This window comes from Bubalus kerabau, chromosome 7, assembly GCF_029407905.1.
Source record: "Bubalus kerabau isolate K-KA32 ecotype Philippines breed swamp buffalo chromosome 7, PCC_UOA_SB_1v2, whole genome shotgun sequence".
Lineage (NCBI taxonomy): Eukaryota > Metazoa > Chordata > Mammalia > Artiodactyla > Bovidae > Bubalus > Bubalus kerabau.
The window spans coordinates 26415052-26438911 of NC_073630.1; the positions used below are offsets into that span (position 1 = coordinate 26415052).

General features: G+C 37.5%; 1 protein-coding gene, 1 long non-coding RNA gene and 1 other non-coding gene across 5 annotated transcripts in view; 2 read left to right on the forward strand and 1 right to left on the reverse strand.

Annotated features, from left to right (window-relative positions):
* Positions 1-3391, forward strand: part of TET2 (tet methylcytosine dioxygenase 2) — a 142617-nt gene extending 139226 nt beyond the window's left edge. For both annotated transcript variants that reach the window (XM_055587866.1, XM_055587867.1), the window contains exon 11: positions 1374-3391. In XM_055587866.1, coding sequence (XP_055443841.1) covers positions 1374-2848 — 1475 coding nt within the window. In that variant the 3' untranslated portion in view covers positions 2849-3391. The remainder of the gene's footprint in view (positions 1-1373) is intronic.
* LOC129657559 (uncharacterized) overlaps positions 1-23860 on the reverse strand; it is a 79008-nt gene that overhangs the window by 15293 nt on the left and 39855 nt on the right. The window contains exon 1 of one of the 2 annotated variants that reach the window (XR_008716800.1): positions 4757-5015. The exons of the other annotated variant lie outside the window; for it this stretch is intronic. This is a non-coding gene — a long non-coding RNA (uncharacterized LOC129657559). Of the gene's footprint in view, positions 1-4756; positions 5016-23860 lie in introns of those variants that run through there. 2 annotated transcript variants of the gene reach the window in all.
* TRNAS-GGA (transfer RNA serine (anticodon GGA)) lies at positions 15276-15347 on the forward strand. Its single transcript has one exon. It is a non-coding gene; the product is annotated as a tRNA-Ser (tRNA).

Genomic DNA, 23860 nt, shown 5'->3' on the forward strand with positions numbered 1-23860 from the left:
TAGCAATAGAGCATTATTTATCAATGCCTAGTGAATATTCTCTTTCTAAAGCTTCTTGCTTTATGACTATAGTTAATACTCTTAAAAAATAAAATCACACAACATGTTGTCCATATCCAAATTTAAGAGATGGTATTGACCTAGCCATAAACAAAAGAAAAATGTATATCTTTTGTGTTAGTATCCTGCTTTGCTTGGAACCACCCATCTCTGCCTAAGTCAAATCTCCCTAATGATTGATTTGTCTCTGAATCTCAGAGATAAAACTAAGTCATTTAGAATCATATGTCAAAGATGTTTAATAAATATTTGTTGATATGTTGATTTACACTAAGTAAATCCTATCCACTCCCTGATAGCTCCTTTAAGTTAGCTATATAGTATAATCAGTAAGAACTTTGCATCTGGCTTCTTCTAACTGGCCTCTGCAGTAGTCATTTCAGTTCTCAGAAGTGCCATTGCAGCTCCATTTATCTGTTCTGATCTCATATTACTTTTTTTTTTTGCTTAAGTGAAGTCATGAAACAGAAGTGTGACTTTTACCAGTTTCACATACAAAGCTAAATGTTTCTTTAAAGTTCTATCTATAACTGTGTGGATTTCCTTCCTGGAAAGCATGCTAATGAAATAGAGTTTGCCAATTGTATAAGGTGTTTTGGGTATTTAAATGAATGCCTTTTTTTTTTTTTTTTTCTCATAGCATTGCTAAATCTTCCATAACAAATTTTCTTGCTCCTTTACCCATTTAACATTGTTTGCCAGGCAATGGAGAAATAAAGTGAAATGAGACAGGATCCTTTCCCTCAAGGAACTGCTTTACAGTGAGGTGAAGAAAGAACTAAAAATGGATAATTCCAGTATCCATTATATATAAATTCCAGTATCCAGTATGTTATGACTGTTGCTTTATCTGACTTATGTTTGCAGTGACTATGACCAAGAATTACAGAAGCACTAGAAGCTGGCTTTAGAGAAGGCTTCCTTGAGGAAGGGATGACTGCGTCAAGGAAGGGCAGGGAGATGGGGAGGACAGGGCGGGGCACTTCAGTAGACAGTGTGGCGTAATCAAAAGCACAGAAGCTCCAGAGCACATGGTGCCCTCAGTGGAATGGCTTTTGGAGGTTTTATTACATTTCCCACCATTCACCCAGTTGTACTGTTATGGATTCTGCCACTTTATTTCTAACGCTTTAGACACAGAAAATTATGCGCGACAGTGATTAGAGAGCTCTGATGTTACTCTTGTCCTCGTTTGACAGGTCTTGCATAATTCTAGTCCTGGTTCTCACATGCGTGTGAACATCCTCCTCACTGGCCTTCATAAAATGATAATCAAGCATATTTGTCCCTGCTCTCTCTTATCCTGTCCACAGAACTTCTGCAACCTCCTGGACCAGTCATACAGCTGTGCCAGCAGCCCCAGTCCCAGCCCCAACTGCAGAAACAACTTCCACAGCCACAGAAGCAGCCGCCACAGCAGCAGCCCCCGCAACAGCAGCCACATCACCCCTTAACTAATAACTCTCAGTCAGAGTCGGTCAGCTCCTACTCTGTGTCTGGATCCACCAATCTGTACATGAGACGGCCCAATGCAATGAGCCCTTATCCGGGCTCTTCGCACACTTCAGATATTTATGGAGGTGCCAACCCTGTGAACCTCTATTCCACCTCATCCCAAGCTGCAGGTTCCTATTTGAATTCTTCTAATCCCATGAGCCCCTACCCTGGGCTGTTGAATCAGAGTAACCAGTATCCATCATATCAATGCAATGGAAACATATCAGTGGACAACTGCTCCCAATATCTGGGCTCCTATTCTCCCCAGTCTCAGCCCATGGATCTCTATAGGTATCCAAAGCAAGACCCTCTCTCTAAGCTAAATCTGCCACCCATCCACACACTTTACCAGCCAAGGTTTGGAAACAGCCAGAGTTTTACTTCTAAATACTTAGGTTACGGAAACCAAAATATGCAAGGAGATACCTTCAGCAGCTGTACTATCAGACCAAATGTACACCATGTAGGGACATTTCCTCCTTATTCCACACATGAGATGGATGGCCACTTCATAGGAGCCACCTCTAGATTACCGCCCAATTTGAGCAGTTCAAACATAGACTATAAAAATGGTGAGCATCACCCAGCGTCTCATTTAATCCATAACTACAGTGCAGCTCCAAACATGTTCAACAGCTCCCTTCACGCTCTGCATCTCCAAAACAAGGAAAACGACATGCTCTCCCACACAGCGAATGGCTTATCTAAGGTGCTTCCGGGTCTTAACCACGAGAGAACTCCTCCTGTGCAGGAAGGCTTGCACAAAGTACACGAGGCTGGCAGTCAGGAAAAGCAGCCTTCGGCCACCGAGGACAATGATGAGGTCTGGTCTGACAGCGAGCAGAGCTTCCTGGATCCTGACATCGGAGGAGTGGCTGTGGCTCCAACTCATGGGTCAATTCTCATCGAGTGTGCAAAGCGCGAGCTGCACGCCACGACCCCTTTAAAGAATCCCAACAGGAATCACCCCACCAGGATCTCGCTTGTCTTTTACCAGCACAAGAGCATGAATGAGCCAAAACATGGCTTGGCGCTCTGGGAAGCCAAGATGGCCGAGAGAGCCCGTGAGAAAGAGGAAGAAAAGTGCGGCCCGGACTATGTGTCTCAGAAAACCCACGGCAAAAAGGTGAAACGGGAGCCCACTGAGCCGCATGAACCTTCCGAACCCACTTACCTGCGCTTCATCAAGTCCCTTGCTGAAAGGACCATGTCCGTGACCACAGACTCCACAGTAACTACATCTCCATATGCCTTCACTAGGGTCACGGGGCCTTACAACAGATACATATGATGTCGCCCCTTGAGTTGGTTACCTCATTTGAAAAGACCACAACCAACTTGTCCGTTAGTGTAGTTCTCATGACGTGGGCAGTGGTGAAAGGATACAGTAATCCTGACAAATGTGGTGGGAGGAGCCTCGGCTCACCAGCAAAACAAGAGGTCATCTTGCCATAGCACTTAATTTCCACTGACTCCTAAGTGGTCACAGATGGAATCTGGGCAAAAGACCAAAGCATTCTATGCAAAAAGAAGGTGGAGAAGGAAGTGTTCCACAATTTACATTTTTAAACACTGGTTCTATTACTGGACGGGACGATATGTAAATGTGATTCCCCCCCCCCTTACAACTCTACACATCTGTGACCACTTCTAATAATACCAAGTTTGCATAGTCATGGAACACAAATCAAGTACTGTAGTATTACAGGGGCAGGAATCTTAAAATACCATCTGGTGCTGAATATACAATGTACTGAAATACTGGAATTATGGCTTTTAAACATGCAGTTTTTACTGTAACCTTAATATTAACTTTTATTTATCGAAATAGCTACAGGAAGCGTGAATAGACAGCAAAACACTGAATTTGTTTGGATGTTCTAAGAAATGGTGCTAAGAAAATGGTGTCTTTAACAGTTGAAAATTTAATGCCTTTATCCATCAAGATGCTATCAGTGTACTCCGATGTCCTTGAATAATGGGGGTACCTTTTCATTCAAGTTTTTAATCATAATTACCTATTCTTACACAAGCTTAGTTTTTAAAATGTGGACATTTAGCCTCTGGATTTTGCTCATCCAGTGAAGTCCTTGTAGGACAATAAACGTATATATGTACATATATATATACACATATGTATATGTGCACAAACATGTATATCTATAAATATTTTAAATGGTGTTTTAGAAGCACTTTGTCTACCTAAGCTTTGACAACTTGAACAATGCTAAGGTACTGAGATGTTTAAAAAAAGAAAAAGAAAAAAAGTTTACTTTCATTTTAGAATGAAAAGTTGATTTTTTTAAGGAAAGCTTTTAAAATATTTTTGCTTTTAGCCATGCATCTGCTGATGAGCAATGTATCCATTTTTATTACAGCCAGTTACATCCAAAATGGGGCTTACTGGATTCAAGGGAATACATTAGTCCACAAAACACATGTTTCCTGGTGCTCATCTTACATGCTATACTGTAAAACAGTTTTATACAAAATTGTATGACAAGTTCATTGCTCAAATATGTAGAGTTTTAAGAATTTTCTATTAACTGCAGGTAATAAATAAAAGCATGCTACAGACTCAACAAAGCTAGTTCACTTAAGCCAATGCTATTTTATGGATCTGTATGGTTCCCTTTGGCGAACCAAATGGCAGTCTGCCTTTGTGTTGATAATTGTACATTTTAATGTTGTCGTGTCTTAGCTTAAGTGTCCTCTTTACCAGAAAGATTGAGCAGACTGATGCCTGCGTAAGATGAATAAACAGGGTTAGTTCCATGTGAATCTATTAATTAAAAAAATTTAAAAACAGGCAGCTGGTTTGCTGTGGTGGTTTTAAATCATTAATTTGTATAAAGAAATGAAAGAGATGTATAGTAAGTAAATTAAATTGTAAACAAACTTTTTTAACGCAATGCTTTAGTATTTTAGTACTGTAAAAAGAAATTAAAATATATACATATATATATAAATATATATATATAGATTTGAAACAATTCATATCATGATGGTGCTACTCAACCTGCTACAAATATATCATAATGTGAGCTAAGAATTCATTAAAGGTTTGAGTGATGTTCCTACTTGTCATATACCTCAACACTAGTTTGGCAATAGGATATTGAACTGAGAGTGAAAGCTTATAGCATTGTGTACCATCATTTTTTTCCAAGGCTTTTTTTTTAGTTAAAAAAAAACATACCTTTTTCCAATACTTGATTTCTTAGCAAGTATAACTTGAACTTCAACCTTTTTGTTCTAAAAATTCAGGGATATTTCAGCTCATGTTCTCCTTATGCCAACACGTCACCTGTGTTCATGTAAAATTGTTGTACGTTAATAAATATATTCTTTTTCAGGGATTTAACCCTTTTATTTTGAATCCCTCCTATTTTACTTGTATATGTCCTGATGTAACTAAAACTAATCTTGTAAATCTGTTGGCTGTTTTTATTGTAAAGAAAAGCATTTTAAGAGTTTGGAAAATCTTTTGACTGTTTCAAGCAGAAAAAAATTACATGAAAATAGAATGCACTGAGTTGATAAAGGGAAAATTGTAAGTCAGGAGTTTGGCAAGTGGCTGTTGGCTAGAGTCTTTAACTCTCTAAATAAAAGATGTTTTGATCCTGTAATCAATACAGGTACAGATCCACAGGACTTTTCTACACAAGCAAAACACTTAGGGGGATGGTGTGCAATCAACTGTACAATTATGTCTTAGTCTGTGTACATTTTTGCTTTTTAACATTTCAAATAAATTCTTAATCAATGGAGGCCTTTGAGTTTTATTGGTCAAATCTTAATGGATTTTTTTTTTTTTAGTCAAAACATGGCTTTTGTCTTTAAAATAAATTTTTCTTCTCTAGTTTTTGGCTGTGACCAGTTTACAAGCATTTCAAGAACATTTGCTTTATATATTTCAAACTGCATGATTTGAATGTTTTGCATATGCCATGTATCTAACCCTAAATATTTGGTTACTACATGCACATTTGTTGATTTTGAGTCAACCAAATCCCTAGATGAGTGAATATTTGGTTTCTGTATCAATCCACTGTCATTTGTCAAACTGCTGGCCAACAGAGCAGGACGTATAGTGTAGGGGGTTGAGGAGAGGCTAGGTAGGAAGGAGAAGAAATTAAGTGGCATATTGTAAATATCAGATCTATAATTGTAAATATCAAACCTGCCTCAGAATGAATGGAAAGCAGATCTCCAATTTGCTTATATAGGAATATCAGGTTGACTATATAGCCATACTTGAAAATGCTTCTGAGTGGTGTCAACTTTACTTGAATGAATTTTTCATCCTGATTGACGCACAGTGGTGTACAGTTCACTTCTAAAGCTAGTGGTTAACTTGTGTAGGAAACTTCTGCCGTCTGACACTAAGATAATGAGTTCTGTGTGCATTTTTCTACGCTTTTTTTAAAAACTTATTTTCATGAGATGTTCGGTTTGTCTATAAAAATCTGAGGATGGTTATAAATACTGTAAGTATTGTAATGTTATGGATGCAGGTTATTTGAAAGCGTTTATTATTATATCATTCCTGATAACGCTATGTGAGTGTTTTTAATAAAATTTATATTTATTTAATGCACTCTAAGTATTGTCTTGTTGTTGAAGTTTCTGTTCACTTCCTGAATTACTGCCACCTCAGTGGGGCAGAAGGTAATGAAAAACAGGAGCTTTTTAAAGATACTTTTTAGATGGTTATTCTTAATAGTAAACTATATCTAATCAGATCAGATCAGTTGCTCAGTCGTGTCCGACTCTTTGTGACCCCATGAATCACAGCACGCCAGGCCTCCCTGTCCATCACCAACTCCCGGAGTTCACTCAGACTCACGTCCATCAAGTTGGTGATGCCATCCAGCCATCTCGTCCTCTGTCGTCCCCTTCTCCTCCTGCCCCCAATCCCTCCCAGATTCAGAGTCTTTTCCAATGAGTCAACTCTTCGCATGAGGTGGCCAAAGTATTGGAGTTTCAGCTTTAGCATCAGTCCTTCCAAAGAAATCCCAGGGCTGATCTCCTTCAGAATGGACTGGTGGATCTCCTTGCAGTCCAACGGACTCTCAAGAGTCTTCTCCAACACCACAGTTCAAAAGCATCAATTCTTCGGCGCTCAGCCTTCTTCACAGTCCAACTCTCACATCCCATACATGACCACAGGAAAAACCATAGCCTTGACTAGACTAGTAATGTCTCTGCTTTTGAATATGCCATCTAGGTTGGTCATAACTTTCCTTCCAAGGAGTAAGCATCTTTTAATTTCGTGGCTGCAGTCACCATCTGCAGTGATTTTGGAACCCAGTAAAATAAAGTCTGACACTGTTTCCACTGTTTCCCCATCTATCTCCCATGAAGTGATGGGACCGGATGCCATGATCTTTGTTTTCTGAATGTTGAGCTTTAAGCTAACTTTTTCACTCTCCACTTTCACTTTCATCAAGAGACTTTTTAGTTCCTCTTCACTTTCTGCCATAAGGGTGGTGTCATCTGCATATCTGAGGTTATTGATATTTCTCCCAGCAATCTTGATTCCAGCTTGTGTTTCTTCCAGCCCAGCGTTTCTCATGATGTACTCTGCATATAAGTTAAGTAAACAGGGTGACAATATACAGCCTTGACGTACTCCTTTTCCTATTTGGAACCAGTCTGTGGTTCCATGTCCAATTCTAACTGTTGCTTCCTGAACTGCATACAAATTTCTCAAGAGGCAGATCAGGTAGCATCCAAATAATTAAGGCCAAAATATTTCTCTGATTGAATAGCTAGTCAGCTGACTTTTTTTTCAAGCTTACTTTTTAACCTACTCACTTTTCATGTGTAGCCAGTGTCAGGAATGGAGTAACAGCTCTACTGAGGACCTCAGCTGACCGTCCCTCCTCGTGTATAGTCTCAGCACCATTGGCGACAGCAGGGACCCCAGAGTTGAGTTCACATTGCTTAAGTCTAAGGCCAGCCCTTTTCTCAGATTCTCATTTTCCTCTTCCTGTCTACTCTTAATGGAAAATTCCTCTCCCTGCCTGTTAGAAAGGCAGGCCGTGTTAGGAAGGGGAGTGGGAAGAGGTGGCCTGAGAAGCACCAGACAAACGCACGTCCACATCCACCCCGCGTGGCTCCAGGAAGCCGGAAGCTAGGTTGCTGTTCTCTCGGTCCCTTCCCTGTCGTGTGAACCACTCCTCACACAGCCCCTGTGCACTCCTGCGGAACACTTTATAGAAACGCAAGAGAGCAAACAGAGTTACACGTTCTAATCACCTCGAGTCTTCCAACTGTCGTCCCTACCGCTTCTGAAACTGGTAGAGAAATCATTTACGTCATGCGTGAGGTAAGGGAATTCTTTCTCATATTTTTGTCTCCATCAAATAGTCATTCTTGAACCCAGAAAATGACTGCCATTTAATAACCTTTGAATTCGTTGCCTGGGTGATTCCTCTAGCATTCTACTCAAAGCCAGGGTGGTACGAAGCAATGTCACCGTTAAAAAGCAGTAATCCAACCATTTGTGGGTTTTGTTTTTGTTTTTAATTTCAACCCTCTGGAGATGTTGTCAGTTCTCATTTCACAATCCATCCTCTGGCTTAACCTTGGGAACTTCTAGCTCTTCAGGTTTGCTAGTCTGCACTGCTCCAGGCAAGGGGAATTTAAGATTCTGTGAGTGCAAATCTTTTCCTGCCAGGGGCCTTCCTGATCTCACTGGCCAGGCAGAGGCTGATGCCAATGCCCCATAAATGAAGGTGTGGGCCACTTTGCTGCTTCCGAGCCTGCAGGTGGACTTGAATCAGGGAGACAGCTGACAATGACAGACGAGCCAGCATCAAAAGCTTTATTGGCTCCTTGCCTCCTCTGGAAATAACTGCCAAGAATGAACCTTTTCATGCAGGCAGGCATGCGCACAGCTGCCGTGTCACACAGTACCCCTTACTCCTTTCCTTGGTCTCTTTAGTTGCTCTAGTGTAAAAACCCTCCTGCTTTGGGTAATTTGAGCTTCTATTCCTTTCCATCAGCTGTGTAAGAACCAAATTCAGTGAGAAAAGACCTTATTTATCCAGGCAGCTACTGTTCAAGCTGCAGAGAGTTTTTAATTGGTTTTGTGGGTTTAAAGGCCACCTGGAGGCGGGTGTCCAGCATCATTCTCAAATCAATGCAGTGGGAGAGTGCTGGCCACAGGAAGACACTTGCTAACTAACTTCAGTCTCAGGCTTTGCAGTAAGGGGTGGGGCACTTCCTCCCTGCCTCCCTCCCGTGAGAAACACACTCTCTAGTTAGAGTGGTGAGAAAATGTTCACAAAAGATGCCCAGCAGAGAATTAGCAGTAATTATAGATTATTTCAGTTTTGCCAGCACTCTTCAGTTTCAAAGAACAAAGATACTTTTGTTCCCATATTCTCGAGGCCACCTGCCTGCATTTCCCTCTCTTACAAGGCAATTTCTCACAAATGTCTTTGCTCCCTCTCAAAACATTTCCCTCTTGAAAGGAGCACTCTTTCCCTTGCATGTATGCTGCACAAATATGCTTTCTCTGGGGGCTTCCTTTTATGCAATTTCAAAAGAATTTCTCGACTCAAATTGACATTTTACTCTCTAATCAATTCTTAATTCAAACTGAAATGAGATTTCTCCTTAGGTGTTGAGTAAAATGGTAGTTACACAGAGATACTCCACTTCTTCCCTACCCCCACAAGAATGAATTCAGATCATTTAAATTCACTGAATTAAGGATTTCTAGGCATATTCACGGAGCACTTGCCTTATATTCCTTGCACAGAAGAGTCCCATTAGTAGAAATCTGGGTGGTGTTGCTTGAAACTTGAGATGCCCCTGGTAGCCTAACGCCCCTCTCACAAGCAGCTCTTGACTGAGCTTTAAGGAACACGATGAAGCACCAGCAGCAGTACAGCAGAAAGCATCGGGCTCTGGATGCAGACGAGCACTTTTACTGGTTAAGCCTCATCTGTAAAAATCAGTAAAATACTGCATTCCTCACAGGGATATGGTAAGGATTAATAAGAATCTAAAACTTTAAGTACAAACTAGAATAAACAGTTATTTTCACAAAGTGTTTCCTTTCCCTCCCCTTTGCTTCATGCTAGCAGGTGCATTCCACTGATCACACCCTAGTGCTCATCCAGCTGACTCCTCACCGCGGGACCTGGAATTCCCTCACCCTTGACCAAACAGGTTTGTGCAACAGCATATGAGCTCTTGATCATGAAGCACCAATAGGACCTCAAAGCTAGAGAGAAGACAGTGACAAGAACAAGGAAATAATTCTCTGTCATATATTCTTATTGAGCCTCAGACTGATTTTCAGGTAAGTAAATCAATCCAAAAAAGAAAGTAAAAGTGATAGTCCCTCAGTTGGGTCCGACTCTTTGTGATCCCATGGACTGTAGCCCACCAGGCTCCTCTGTCCATGGGGATTTTCCAGCCGGCTGTTGCCATTCCCTTCTCCAGGGGATATCCCCTGCCCCAGGGATGAAACCCAGGTCTTCTGCATTGCAAACAGATTCTTTACCGTCTGAGCCATCAGGGTATAGTAAATAATCTCCTGGTGACTGTGTAAAAATTCCAGTAGTTGGAATGACATCACAGTTTTTAAGATACTAAATGCCCACCAAAGACAAATAAAAAGCTCAAACAATTTGAGTTAAAATCAGAAGGAAAAAAAAAAATCAGAGCATAAAATAAATGACTGAGGAAATATATTTTTATTTCCTTTTATTACAATATCACTTACTAACAGGTATATATTTCATGAAATTAATGTCTATAATATCCATGTTTCAAATATGTATGTTTGAATAAAATATTTTCAGGGAGAATATATTAAAATGAAAGAGTTATGTTTTAAATATTATGTACCACCGATTAAATTTTCATTTTTATATTCCCTAAATGATGACTTACAATAAAGAACTATAATTTTGGGTTCAAACCCTGGCTCTGCATTCCTAGTATGCAGCCTTGGGCTGTGCGCTAATCTGTCCTCTATTTTCCTCAATTTACACATCCCCAAAATGAAAATATCAACAACTATGCCACAAGGTTGCTGTGAGGGATAAATGAGTTCACTTAAAGCACATCAAATGAACTAAAAACAAAAAAGTCAGACATTATGTTAATTAGTTGAGCTTAAGCTATAATTTCCTAACATAGTGGTTTTATTTTATGTATTTTCAAGTCATTAATGAGAAAAAGGAAGTACATTTTAACTTACAAAATCAGGGATAAGCAGATTTGAATGAGATCTTAGGGATCACCTTTTCCACCACCCTGGTTTTATATAATCACTCATTAATTCACCCATCCATTAAGAAATAGTTTAAACCTTCACTCTTAAAGCTGGTTTCAAGCGCATTTCTAGGAGTTGGGCATCCAGCAATGAGCAAAACCAATATGTCTCTATCTTCTTGGAGCCTATATTCTAGTTAGGAAAGAGAGACACAGAATAAAGTATTAATAGATAAGTGCAAGAGGAAAAAGTAAGGCAAGTTAAGGTGAAAGGGAGCACTGACTATTGGGAGGAATGCTGGATTTTCTAAATAATCAGTAGTCAGCCAAGGAGGTTTTACTGACAATATTTGAAGATGAAAGTCATGTGGATATTTGAGAAAGAGTATATAAGCAGAGAGAAAAGCAAGAGAAAAGCTCTAAAGTTGGAAAACTCAGAAAAGCTGTGGCCAGACCAGAATGAGCCATGAAGAGAGTGGTGAGGATAAGGTCAGATGGCGGCCTTCACTCCAAGATGATGATATTAGAGGGTTCTCAGCAGAGGAGGAACATGACCTGATTTGTGTTTTAAAGGGTAATTCTGTGTTAAGAATGGATTTTAAAAAGTAAAGGCAGATCTAACCTCATGAAGTTAATTGGTCATTTCAAAATTTTAATCCAAAACATTCTTCTCCAAGACATGTAATCTTCAAACTGTTTAAAGCAGAACAACCAAAAATTAAATAAATTATTTTTAAAAATGGAATGCTGCAAAAGCAGTTCTAAGATGGAAGTTTATATATGCATATATTAAGAAAAAAGAAAAAATATCTCAAATAAACTGCCTAAGTTTACAATACAAGGAACTAGAAAAAAAGAACAAAGTAAGCCCAAAGTTAGCAGAAGCAAGGCAATAACAAAGATCAGAGCAGAAATTAATGAAATAGAGACCATAAAAAAAACAATCAAAAAGATCATTAAAATTAAGAGCTGATTTTATTTTTTTTGAAAAGATGAAATTTATGAACTTTTAGTCAGACAAACTTTGAAAAACTGGAAGAGGACAAGGACTCAGAATGACAAAAAACAGAGAAGTTATAACTGATAGCCCAGAGATACAAAATATCATGATAGACCATTAAAAAAAAGTTACATGCCCCAAATTGGATAATGTAGACCTGGAAAAATTCCCAGAAACAGAAAAACTTCTAGAAAGACTAAATCATAAAGAAACAGAATATGAAAGATCAATAGTGAGTAAGGAGATTGAATCAGCATTCAAGTTGGTTAACAAACAAAAGTCTAGGACCAGACTACTTCACTGGTGAATTCTATCAAATATTTATAGAACAAACACCCACATCATCAACAGACAGTTCATCCAGGCAAAAAATCAATAAAGAAAAGTAGCCTTAAATAATACATTTCCCCCAAACAATACCTATAGAACATTCCATCTAAAAACAGCAGAATACACCTTCTTAAGTGCATGTGGAACTTCCTCCAGGATAGATCACATTCTAGGCCACAAACAAGTCTCAAAAAATTTAGGAAGGCTGAAATTATATCAAGCATCTTTTCCAACCACAATGTTATGTAAGTAGAATTGAAAATAGGAATATAACTTTATAAATCCATGGGACAAGGCTTTCCTGGTGGCTTAGTGGTAAAGAATATGTCTGCCAATGCAGGAGACATGGGTTCAATCCCTGATCCAAGGAGATATCACATGGCATGGGGCAATTAAGCCCACTTGCCACAAATACTAAGCCTGTGCTCTAGATCCTGGGAGCTGCAACTACTGAAGCCTGCCTGCACTAGAGCCTGTGTTCTGCAAAGAGAAGTAACTGCAATGAGAAGCTCAGGAGCCACAACTAGAGAGTGGCCCCATGAGCCACAACTAGAGAAAACCCCATGCAGCGATGAAGACCTACTACAGCCAAAAATAATTAAATAATAAATAAATAAATCCGTGGGGCACAGCAAAAGTGGTTCTAAGAGGGAGGCTTATAGTGATACAGGCCTACCTCAAGAAACAAGTAAATCTCAAACAACCTATCTTTCCATATAAATAAATTAGAAAAAGAAAAGCAAATCAAACCCAAATTCAGCAGAAGGAAAGAAATAAGGATCAGAGAGGAAATAAAGATTAAAAGTAAAATCAATAGATCAATGAAATTGAGTTGTTTTTTATAAAACTGAGCCAGACTCATCAAGAAAAAAAGAGAGGGTCCAAATAAAATAAAGTTAGAAAGGAAAGAGGGGAAGTTATAGCCTGTATCACAGAAATATAATCATAAGAGAATACTATGAACAGTTATATGCCAATAAACTGAACAACCTAGAAGAAAGGGAAACAGTCTTAGAAACACTTAATCTTCCAAGACTGAATCAGGAAGAAGAAAATCTGAATGATCATTTACTAGTAATAAAGTTGAATCAGTAATCAAAATCACTCAATAAATAGGACAGACCTCTTCACAGGGTAATTCTATCATATGTTTAAAGAAGAGATCTTTCTTAAACTATTTCAAAAAAAATTGAAGAGGAGGGGTTAATTCCAAACTCTTCCACAAGGCCAGCATTACTGTGATATGAAAACCAGACAAAGCACTAAAAAAAGAAGAAAAAGAATATTACACACCAAAATCCTTGATGAACATATATGCAAAAATCCTCAACAAAATATTAGCAAATCAAGTTCAACAATACATAAAAAGGATCATGTATCATGATTGAGTGGGATTTATTCAGGAATACATGGATGATTTAATAACCAGAAATCAGTCAATGTGATATACCACATTAATGAAAGAAGTATAAGAATTACATGATAAATCTTAATAGATGCATAAAAGCCTTTGATAAAATTCAACATCCATTTAAGATCAAAGATCTTAATCAAAGTTGGTATAGATGGCACATACCACAAAATAATAAAGGATATTTATGACAAACCCACAGCTAACATCATTTTCACTGGTGAGAAAGACAAAGATGTCTAGTCTTGTCACTTTTATTCATCAGAGTATTGATAGTCCTAGTCACAGGAATAGACAAAGAAAGGAAAATAAAAAGCATCCAAATTAGAAAGGAAGAGGTAAAACTATCACTATCTGGAGGTGACATGATGAGATATATTTAAAAAAACTGAAGGCTCCACCAAAAAATTATTAGAATTAATAAGTGAATTCAATTCAGTGACGTTGTAAGATACAATAATTACAGAAATCTGCTGAGCTTTTATCCATTAAAAATGAACTATCACAAACCCAAATCAAGAAAGTAATCCCACATGTAATAAAATAAAAAAGAATAAAATGCCTAGGAATAAATGTAACCAAGGATGTGAATACTAAAAGACATTGATGAAGGAAATTGAAGACAATAGAAATAAATTGAAAGATACTCTAAGTTCATGGATTGGAAGAATTAACATTGTTAAAATGTCCATACTACCCAAAGCAATTTACAAATTTAATGCAATTTCCTATCAAATACTCATGATATTACCCACAGAACTAGAAAAAATAATGCTAAGATTTGTATGGAACCAGAAAAGACCTTGACTAGCCAAAACAATCTTGAGAAAAAAGAACAAAGCTGGAAGTATCATACTCTCCAACTTCAGACTATATTGCAAAGCTACAGTAATCAAAACAATAAGATACTGGCACAAAAACAAATATATAGATCAATGGAACAGAAGAGAACTCAGAAATAAGTCTATATTTATATGGTCAACTAATCTATGATGAAGGAGGCAAAAATGTACAATCTGGAAAAAAGAGTGTCTTCAATAACTGGTTTTGAGACAACCAGAGAATTTCATGTAAAAGAATGACACTAGAACATTTTCTCACACCACACACAATAATAAACTCAAAATGTATTAATGACCTAAACCATAAAGCTCCTTAATTAGCAATATTTTTTGGATCTGTTTCCTCAGGGAAGGGAAACAAAAGCAAAAATAAGCAAATGGCTTTTGCAAAGCAAGGGAAACCATTAAAAAAATGAAAAGTCAACCTACTTTTTCCAAAATCTTGGGAGAAGATATCTGCAAACCATTTGTCTGATAAGGGGTTAATATCCAAAGTATTTAAATAGCTCATAAAAGTTAATATCAAAAATAAAAGTAATAGAATTTTAAAACAGGCTGAGGACCTAAATAGGCATTTTCCCCAAAGAATACAGGCACATGAAAAGATGATCACCATCACTAATCATTAGAGAAATGCAAATCAAAACCATACCAAGATATCACCTCACACCTGTCAAAATGACTATTACAAAAAGATAACAAGTGTTAGCAAGGATGTGGAGAAAAGGGAACCTTTGTGCACTGTTGGTAGGAATGTAATTAGCTGCAGTCACTATGGAAAACAGTATGAAGATTCTTTTAAAAATTGAAAATAGAACTACAATATGATCCAGCAATTCCCTTCCTGGGTTTTTATCTGAAGAAAAAATACTAATTAAAAAAAAATACAGGGGCTTCCCTGGTGGCTCAGAGGTTAAAGCGTCTGCCTGGAATGCAGGAGACCAGGGTTCGATCCCTGGGTAGGGAAGATCCCCTGGAGAAGGAAATGGCAACCCACTACAGTACTCATGCCTGGAGAATCCCATGGAGGGAGGAGCCTGGTGGGCTACAGTCCATGGAGTCGAAAAGAGTCGGACACGATTGAGCCACTTCACTTTCACTTTCATATTTATTGCAGCCTTTTTTACAATAGCCAAACTATGGAAGCAACTTAAAGGCCCAGTGATAGATAGATATACTCACCGACCCACTCACTTAAATACTCAGCCATAAAAAAATGAACCTAGAGCCTCTTATACAGAGTAAAATATGTCAAAAAGAGGAAAACAAATAATATATATTAACACATATATATGAAATCTAGAAAAGGAATGGTGATATGGATGTAGAGAACAAATGTAGACACAGAAGGGCAAGGAGAGGATGAGATGAATTGAGAAAGTAGCATTAATATATATATACACACACACACACACATATATATATATATATACACACACACACTTTTATGTGTAAAATAGCTAGTGGGAAGCTGCTATATAACACAGGGACCCCAGCCTGATGCTCTGTGATAACTTTGAGGGGTTGGATGTGGGGAGGGGAGAGAGGGTTAAGAGGGAGGGGATATATATATATATAATTATGACTGATTCGTGTTGCTGGTATGGTAGAAATCAACACAACATTGTAAACCAATTTTCCTCCAATTAAAAAATAAATAAACTAATGAAATTTTGCCATTTTCAACGTGAATGGACCTAGAAGGTGTAATGCTTAGAAATATAAGAGAAAAATACTATATGTTTTCACTTAAAAAATAAAACAAACAATGATAATGAAACAGAAACAGACTCAGAGATACAGAGGATAAATTAGTGGTTACTAGAGAAGAGAAGCCGGAGAAGGCAATGGCACCCCACTCCAGTACTCTTGCCTGGAAAATCCATGGATGGAGGAGTCTGGTAGGCTGCAGTCCATGGGGTCGCTAAGAGTCGGACACGACTGAGCGACTTCACTTTCACTTTTTACTTTCATGCATTGGAGAAAGAAATGGCACCCCACTCCAGGACTCTTGCCTGGAAAATCCAGGGATGGGAGAGCCTGATGGGCTGCCGTCTCTGGGGTCGCACAGAGTCGGACACCACTGAAGCGACTTAGCAGCAGAGAAGAGAGGGTGGTGGAAGGGTCAAAATAGATGAAAGAGATTAAGAGATACAAACTACTAGGTATAAAATAAAATAAATGTTAGAGGATGTAATGTACATCACAGGGAATATAATAAATATTTTAATAACTTTCTCTTTAATGTAACATTAAAATATTGAATTAATACATTATATACCTGAAACTAATATTGTAAGTCAAATAGACTTAAATAAAAAAATTTTTTAATGAATTAACAACAATCCTTCTCAACACTTTAAAAAAATTGATGCAGATAGGACACTTCCAAATTTATTTTACCAGGCTAGCATTACCTTGATACCAAACAAGATAATGACACTACAAGAATATAATATTACTGGGCAATATCCTGATGTACATAGATGCAAAAACCCTCAACAAAATATTAACAGATCAAAGTCAACAATAAAATAAAATAATTACATAGAATGATTAGGTTGGATTTATTCTAGTGATGCAAAGATGGTTTAACATCTTCAAAATAAATTAATATGATATTCCACATTAACAAAATAAAGGGTTAAAATCATATGTTCATCTCAACAGATGCCAGGAAGGCATTTGACAAAATTCAACATCCATTCTGATAAAAAACTGATTAAAAAACAAACAAAACCTCTCAACAAAGTGGGTATAGAGGGAATGTACCTCAACTTAATAAAGGCAATATATATAACAAAACACATACTCAATGATGAAAAGTTTAAAGCTTTTCTTCTAAGATCAGGAACAAAACAAGGATGTCCACCCACCACCTTTTTCAACATAGTATTAGAAGCCCAAGCACTGGAAGCCCAAGCCAGAGCAATTAGGAAAGAAAAAGAATAAAAGAGTACCCAAATGGGAAAGAGGTTAAATAGTCACCATTTGCAGATGACAGTGTATTTTCTCTAGAAAACCCTAAAGATAATACCAAAAGATGTTAGACTAAAAGAGTTCAGTAAAGTTGAAGGATACAAAAAATCAACATAGAAAAATCAGTTGCATTGCTATGTACTGAGCTACTGGAAAGAGAAAAGAAGAAAAATATCTCATTTACATTCCTATTTACACTAGCATCAAAAATAATAAAATACCTAGGAATAAATATAACTAAGGAAGTGAAAGACCAGTACATTGAAAACTATAAAACACCAATGAAAGAAATTGAAGATACAAATAAACGGAAAAATATTCTGTGCTCATGTGTTGAAAAAATATTGTTGAAATGTTCATGTTACTCAAAGCAGACTATAGATTCATCAATTCCTATCAAAATTCCAATGGCATTCTTCACAGATGCAGAAAAACATAACCCTAAAATTAGTATGGAATCACAAAAGAGTATGAATAGTCAAAACACTCTTAACAAAGATGAACAAAGTTGAAGGCATCAACATTTCTGATTTCACACTATATTACAAAGCTATGGTAATCAAAACCAGATGGTGCTGGCAAAAAAAATCTAGACACAGATTAATGGAACTGAATAGAGAACCCAGAGATAAAAGCATGCATATATGGTCAATAAATTTATGACAAGAGAGACAAGAATGTATTAATACAATGAGGAAAAGACAGCCTCTTCAATAAATAATGAGAAAACTGGATATCCACATGCAAAAGAAACTGAACCCCTATCTTATACCAAACACAAAACTAACTTAAAATGCATTAAAGACTTGACTGTAAGACCTGAAACAGCAGGACTCCTAGAAGAACACATAGATGGTAAGCTCCTTGACGTCAGTCTTGGCAATGATTTTTTCAACTGGACACCAAAAAATCCATAAATTAACAAGTGGCACTAGATAAATCAAGAAAGCACTGCACAGCAAAAGAACCCAACAACAAAATGAAAAGAAACCTATGGAATAAGTCAAAATATTTTTCAATCATATATCTGACAAAGGATTAATATCCAAGTACTAAAAACAACTCATACAACTTGAGAGCAAAAAACAATATGACTCAAGTGGGCAGATCTAAATAGAAATTTTTTGAAAGAAGATATACAGATGGCCAACAGATACGTGAAAAGTATTTAATATCACTAATTACGAGGGAAATGCAAAGCAAAACCACAATGTGGTATCACCTTGTAGCTGTTAGAATAGCTATAATAATTTTTTAAAAGTATTGGCAAAGATGTGGAGAAAAGGAAACCTTATATACTGTTGATACAAATGTAAATTTGTATAGCCACTACATAAAGCACTATGGAGGTTCCTCAAAAAATTAAAAATATAACTGCCATATGATCTAGTAATCCTACTTCTGTGTGTTTATCTGAAGGAAAGAAAACACTAACTCAAAATGATATCTGTACCCCATGTTCACCTCAGCATTATTTACAATAGCTCAAAAGGAAGCAACTAAGTGTCTATAGATGGATGAATAGGTAAAGAATATGTAAAGTGTGTGTGTATTATATGTATATATACATATATACTGGAGAAGGCAATGGCACCCCACTCCAGTACTCGCCTGGAAAATCCCATGGGCAGAGGAGCCTGGTAGGCTGCAGTCCATGGGGTCGCTAAGAGTCAGGAGTGACTGAACGACTTCACTTTCGCTTTTCACTTTCATGCAGTGGAAAAGGAAATGACAACCCACTCCAGTGTTCTTGCCTGGAGAATCCCAGGGACGGGGGAGCCTGGTGGGCTGCCGTCTATGGGGTCGCACAGAGTCGGACACGACTGAAGCGACTTAGCAGCAGCAGCATACATATATACATACACACTTCACACGCATATATACACACAATGGAATCTTAATCAGCCATGCAAAGAAAATCCTATCATTGTCAAGAACGTGGATGGACCTTGAGGGCACTCTGCTAAGAGAAGTGCCAGGCAGAGTAAGACAAATGTCCTACAATCTCACTTATATGTGGAATCTAAAAACTAAAACAAAAATGAACTTATGCATACAAAGAACAGAATAGTGGTTGCCAGAGGCAGGGATTAGACAGGGGTGAAATGGGGAAGGGACTCAAAAAGTACAAACTTCCAGTACAAAATAAATAAGTCTTGGAGATATACTGTACAGCATGGTGACTATAGTTAATAAAACAGTATTGTATATTTGAAAGTTTCTAGAAGAACATATCTTAAAAGTCCTTATAATAAAAATGAAAAAAGTTGTAGCTGTGTGGTAACAGATAACTAGATTTATTGTGGTAATCATTTTACAATATAGACATATATCAAATCATTATGTTATTAACATAGTGAAACTAATATAACACTATAATGTCAATTATATTTCAATTTTAAGAAGACATTCGAACAGGAAAGGAAGTAGTAAAATTATCTTTGTGTGTGAATGATATGATATATATAGATACATTATATATAGATATGATATGATATATAGAAAATCCTAAAAACTCCACCAAAACCTGCTATAATTGATTTTAAAAATCAGCAAAGTTTCAAGATACAAAAATAAACAAACATATAGTAGACAGTTGTGTTTCTATACTTTAACAACAAAATATGTGAAAAAGAAAACAATTAATTTGCAATAGTATCAAAAACAATAAAATATTTAGGCACAAACTTAAACCAGGAGATGAAAGATGCACAATGGAAACTATAAGATAATGATAAAAGAAATTAAAGAACACAAACAATTGGAAAGATATCTCATGTTCATGGATCAAAAAATTAATATTGTTAAAACATCCATGTTACCCAAAGCCATCAATGCAATCCCTATAAAAATTCCAATGGCATTTTTAACAGAAATAGAAAAAACAATCTTACAATTTGCATGGAACCACAAAAGACTCCAAATAGCCAACACAATCCTAAGAAAGAACAAAGCCAGAAACAGCATGCTCCTGGTATCAAATTATACCACAAAGCTATAGAAATCAAAATAGTATGGTACTGGCATAAACATGCACAAGGACCAATGCAACAGAATCAAGAGCCCAGAAATGAACCCCGCCACATGTAAAGTGAACTAATATTTGACAAAGGAACTAAGAATACTTAACATGGAAAAGATAGTCTCTTTAATAAATGATGCTGGGAAAACTGGATAACACATGCAAAAAAAGCGAAAAAAAAAAAAAAAAAAAAGAAAATATCCCATCTTAGACCAGTCAGAAAAAAAAATTAGCTCAAATGAATTAAATATTTAAACTTAAAACCTGAAAACATTGTACCAAGAAAGAAAACATAGGAAGAAAACTCTCTGACATTGTTCTTGGCAGTGATTTCCCGGATAAGACAGCAAAAGCAAAAACAAGTGTGACTACAAGAAACTAAAAAGCTTCTGCACAGCAAAAGAAACAACAAAATGAAATGACAATGTATGGAATGAGAAAATATTTGCAAACCACACGTCTGATAAGCAGTTAATATCCAAAAATGGTAGACCCTCCTTATCTATGGGGTTCTAAGACCTCCAGTGAATGCCTAAAACTGGAGAGTACCAAACACTGTATATACTATGTTTTTGTCCTACACGTATAAATCTATGATAAAAGCTTAATTTATAAATTAGGCACAATAAGAGATTAAAAATGACTAATAATACAATAGAACCATAATAATATACTGTAATAAAGGTTGTGTAAATATGGTCTCTCTCTCACCCTTTCTCAAAATATCTTATTGTCGTGTACTCACCCTTCTTCTTGTAATGATGTGAGATGATAGAAAGTGTGTGCGTGTGATGAGATGAAGTGAGGTGAAGGACACAGGCACCGTAACCTAGTGTTAGGCCACTACTGGCCTGACAATACATGAGACGACCATCTGCTGTAGGGGACCCTGGATCACTGAGCCGTGACAATGTCAGTTGTTGGGGATCCTGGGAAGGACGCAGCAGTGAGATTTTATCATGCGACTCAGAATGGTACACAATTTTAAATGTATGGATTATTTACTTCTGGAGTCTTCAATCAATATTTTGGACTATGGTTGACAGTGAGTAACTGAAACCACAGACAAGGGGGACTACTGTATATGAGGAACTCACACAACTCAATAGCAAAACAAACAAAAAAATGAAAACAAAAAACTGAACTACCTGATGGAAAAATAGGCAGACACACTGAGTAAACAGTTTTCCAAAGAAGACACAGAGGCCCAGCAGGTACAGAAAAAAGTGCTTGACAGCGCTAGTCACCAGGGAAATGCAAATCAAAACCACAATAAGACGATCACATCACACCTGTTAGAAGGCCTATCATCAGAATACAAGAGAACAAGTGTTGGTAAGGATGTGTAGAGAGGAACCCTTGTGCACTTTGGTGGGGATGTAAATTGGTACAGCCTCTATGGAAAACAGCAAGGAAGTTTCTCAACAATTAAAAAAGGAACTACTACTATATGACCCAGACATCCACTTCTGGGTATGTGTCCAAAGGAACTGAAATCAGGGTCTTGTAGAGACGTCTGCATTCCTGTTTTCACTGCAGCGTTACTCACAATAGCCAAGATAGAGAAACAAGCTAAGAGTCTGCCAATGGATGAATGGATAAAGTAGATGTGATTTAGATACTTAGTAGATATTATTCAGCCATTAGAAATAAGGGAATCCTGCTATTTGTAACAACTTAGATGAACCTTGAAGGCATTGTGCTAAGTAAAATAGATAAAGACAAATACTGTATGATCTCACTTATATGCAAAATCTAAAAAAGTCAAAGTAAGTAACAGAAAGTAGAATGGTGGTCATTGGTCAAAGGATACAAACTTCCAGTTATATGATTGACATGTGTAGGCATCTAATGTACAGAATGGTGATTTTAGCTAATAGTGCTTTATTATATACTTGAATGTTGCTAAGAAAATAGACCTTAAGTGTTCTCAACAACAACAACAAAAGAAATAACTGTATGACAGTTTGGAGGTGTTATATAAGCCTGTGGTGGTAATGATTTTGCAATACATAAATGAATCAAATCAACATGTTGCACATCTTCAGTATCAGTATCAGTTCAGTCGCTCAGTCGTGTCCAACTCTTTGTGACCCCATGAATCGCAGCACGCCAGGCCTCCCTGTCCATCACCAACTCCTGGAGTTGACTCAAACTCACGTTCATGGAGTCAGTGATGCCATCCAGCCATCTCATCCTCTGTCGTCCCCTTCTCCTCTTGCCCCCAATCCCTCCCAGCATCAGAGTCTTTTCCAATGAGTCAACTCTTCGCATGAGGTGGCCAAAGTACTGGAGTTTCAGCTTTAGCATCATTCCTTCCAAAGAAATCCCAGGGCTGATCTCCTTCAGAATGGACTGGTTGGATCTCCTTGCAGTCCAAGGGACTCTCAAGAGTCTTCTCCAACACCACAGTTCTTAAATGTACATGGTGTTTTGTGTCAAGAGGTCTCAATAAAGCTGGGGGAAAAGGTAAAGATGGAAACAAGGAGATGAGGCAGAAGAAGGCCACTGTAATAAGCCAAGTAAGAGACCAGGGTGATGGATGTGATGAGAAGTGGCTGAATCAAGGATGTGCGTACGAAAAAAGAGTGACCTCAAAGTTTTTGACTTAGGCAACTGGAAGATTAAAGCTGTCATTTACTTGGGAGGAAAGAATGAAATTCAGATGGGAGGACTACAGAAAGAAAAGGTTGGGGGTCTGAGGTGGGAAGAGTTAGGAGTCCAAAGATGTTGAGTTTAAGATACTGACCAGATATTCAAGTGGAGGTTTGGGGAAAAGTCAACAGGAAATAAAACCTGGAGTCCGGGAACAAGTGTGACTGGTGATTCAAATGTGGGAATCATCAGAAGATGATGTTAAAACCATTAGACTAGATAAAATCACCTAAGGAGGAGTATAGATAGAAAAGATACTCAAGGAGGGAGCTGTGGCTCATTCTAACATTCAGAAACTGAGATGTGGAAAAGAAATCTGAAAAAGAGCTGTTAATGATGTAGGAGGCATTGGGGGGAGATGGAGACAAACCACGTTAAAAAAGATTATGGTCGACATTCACAGGAGTTGTTTTGAGGGAATGGCACCAAAGGATAACTAGACACAGTCGAGAAGTGGAGAAGAGGAGGAGAAGGAGAGGTGGGGACACTGGGAGTTTGGGGTTGGCAGGTGTGAACTATTACATTTAGGATAGACATACAACAGGTCCTACTGCATACAGCACACAGAAATATAATAGCCTGTGACAAACCATAATAAAAAAGGATACAAGAAAAGAATGTATATACATGTACAGCTGAGTTACTTTGCTAGACAACAGATATGGGCACAACATTGTAAATCAACTGTACTTCCACTTAAAAAAAGTAGATAAATTAAAAAAAAAAGAAGTAGAGAAGAGGGAGTTTCAGACAGTGGTTCTTTCAAGGAGTTTTGCTATGGAGAGAGAAGAGAAATGAGGGAGTGTCTGGAAAACAGGTGGAAG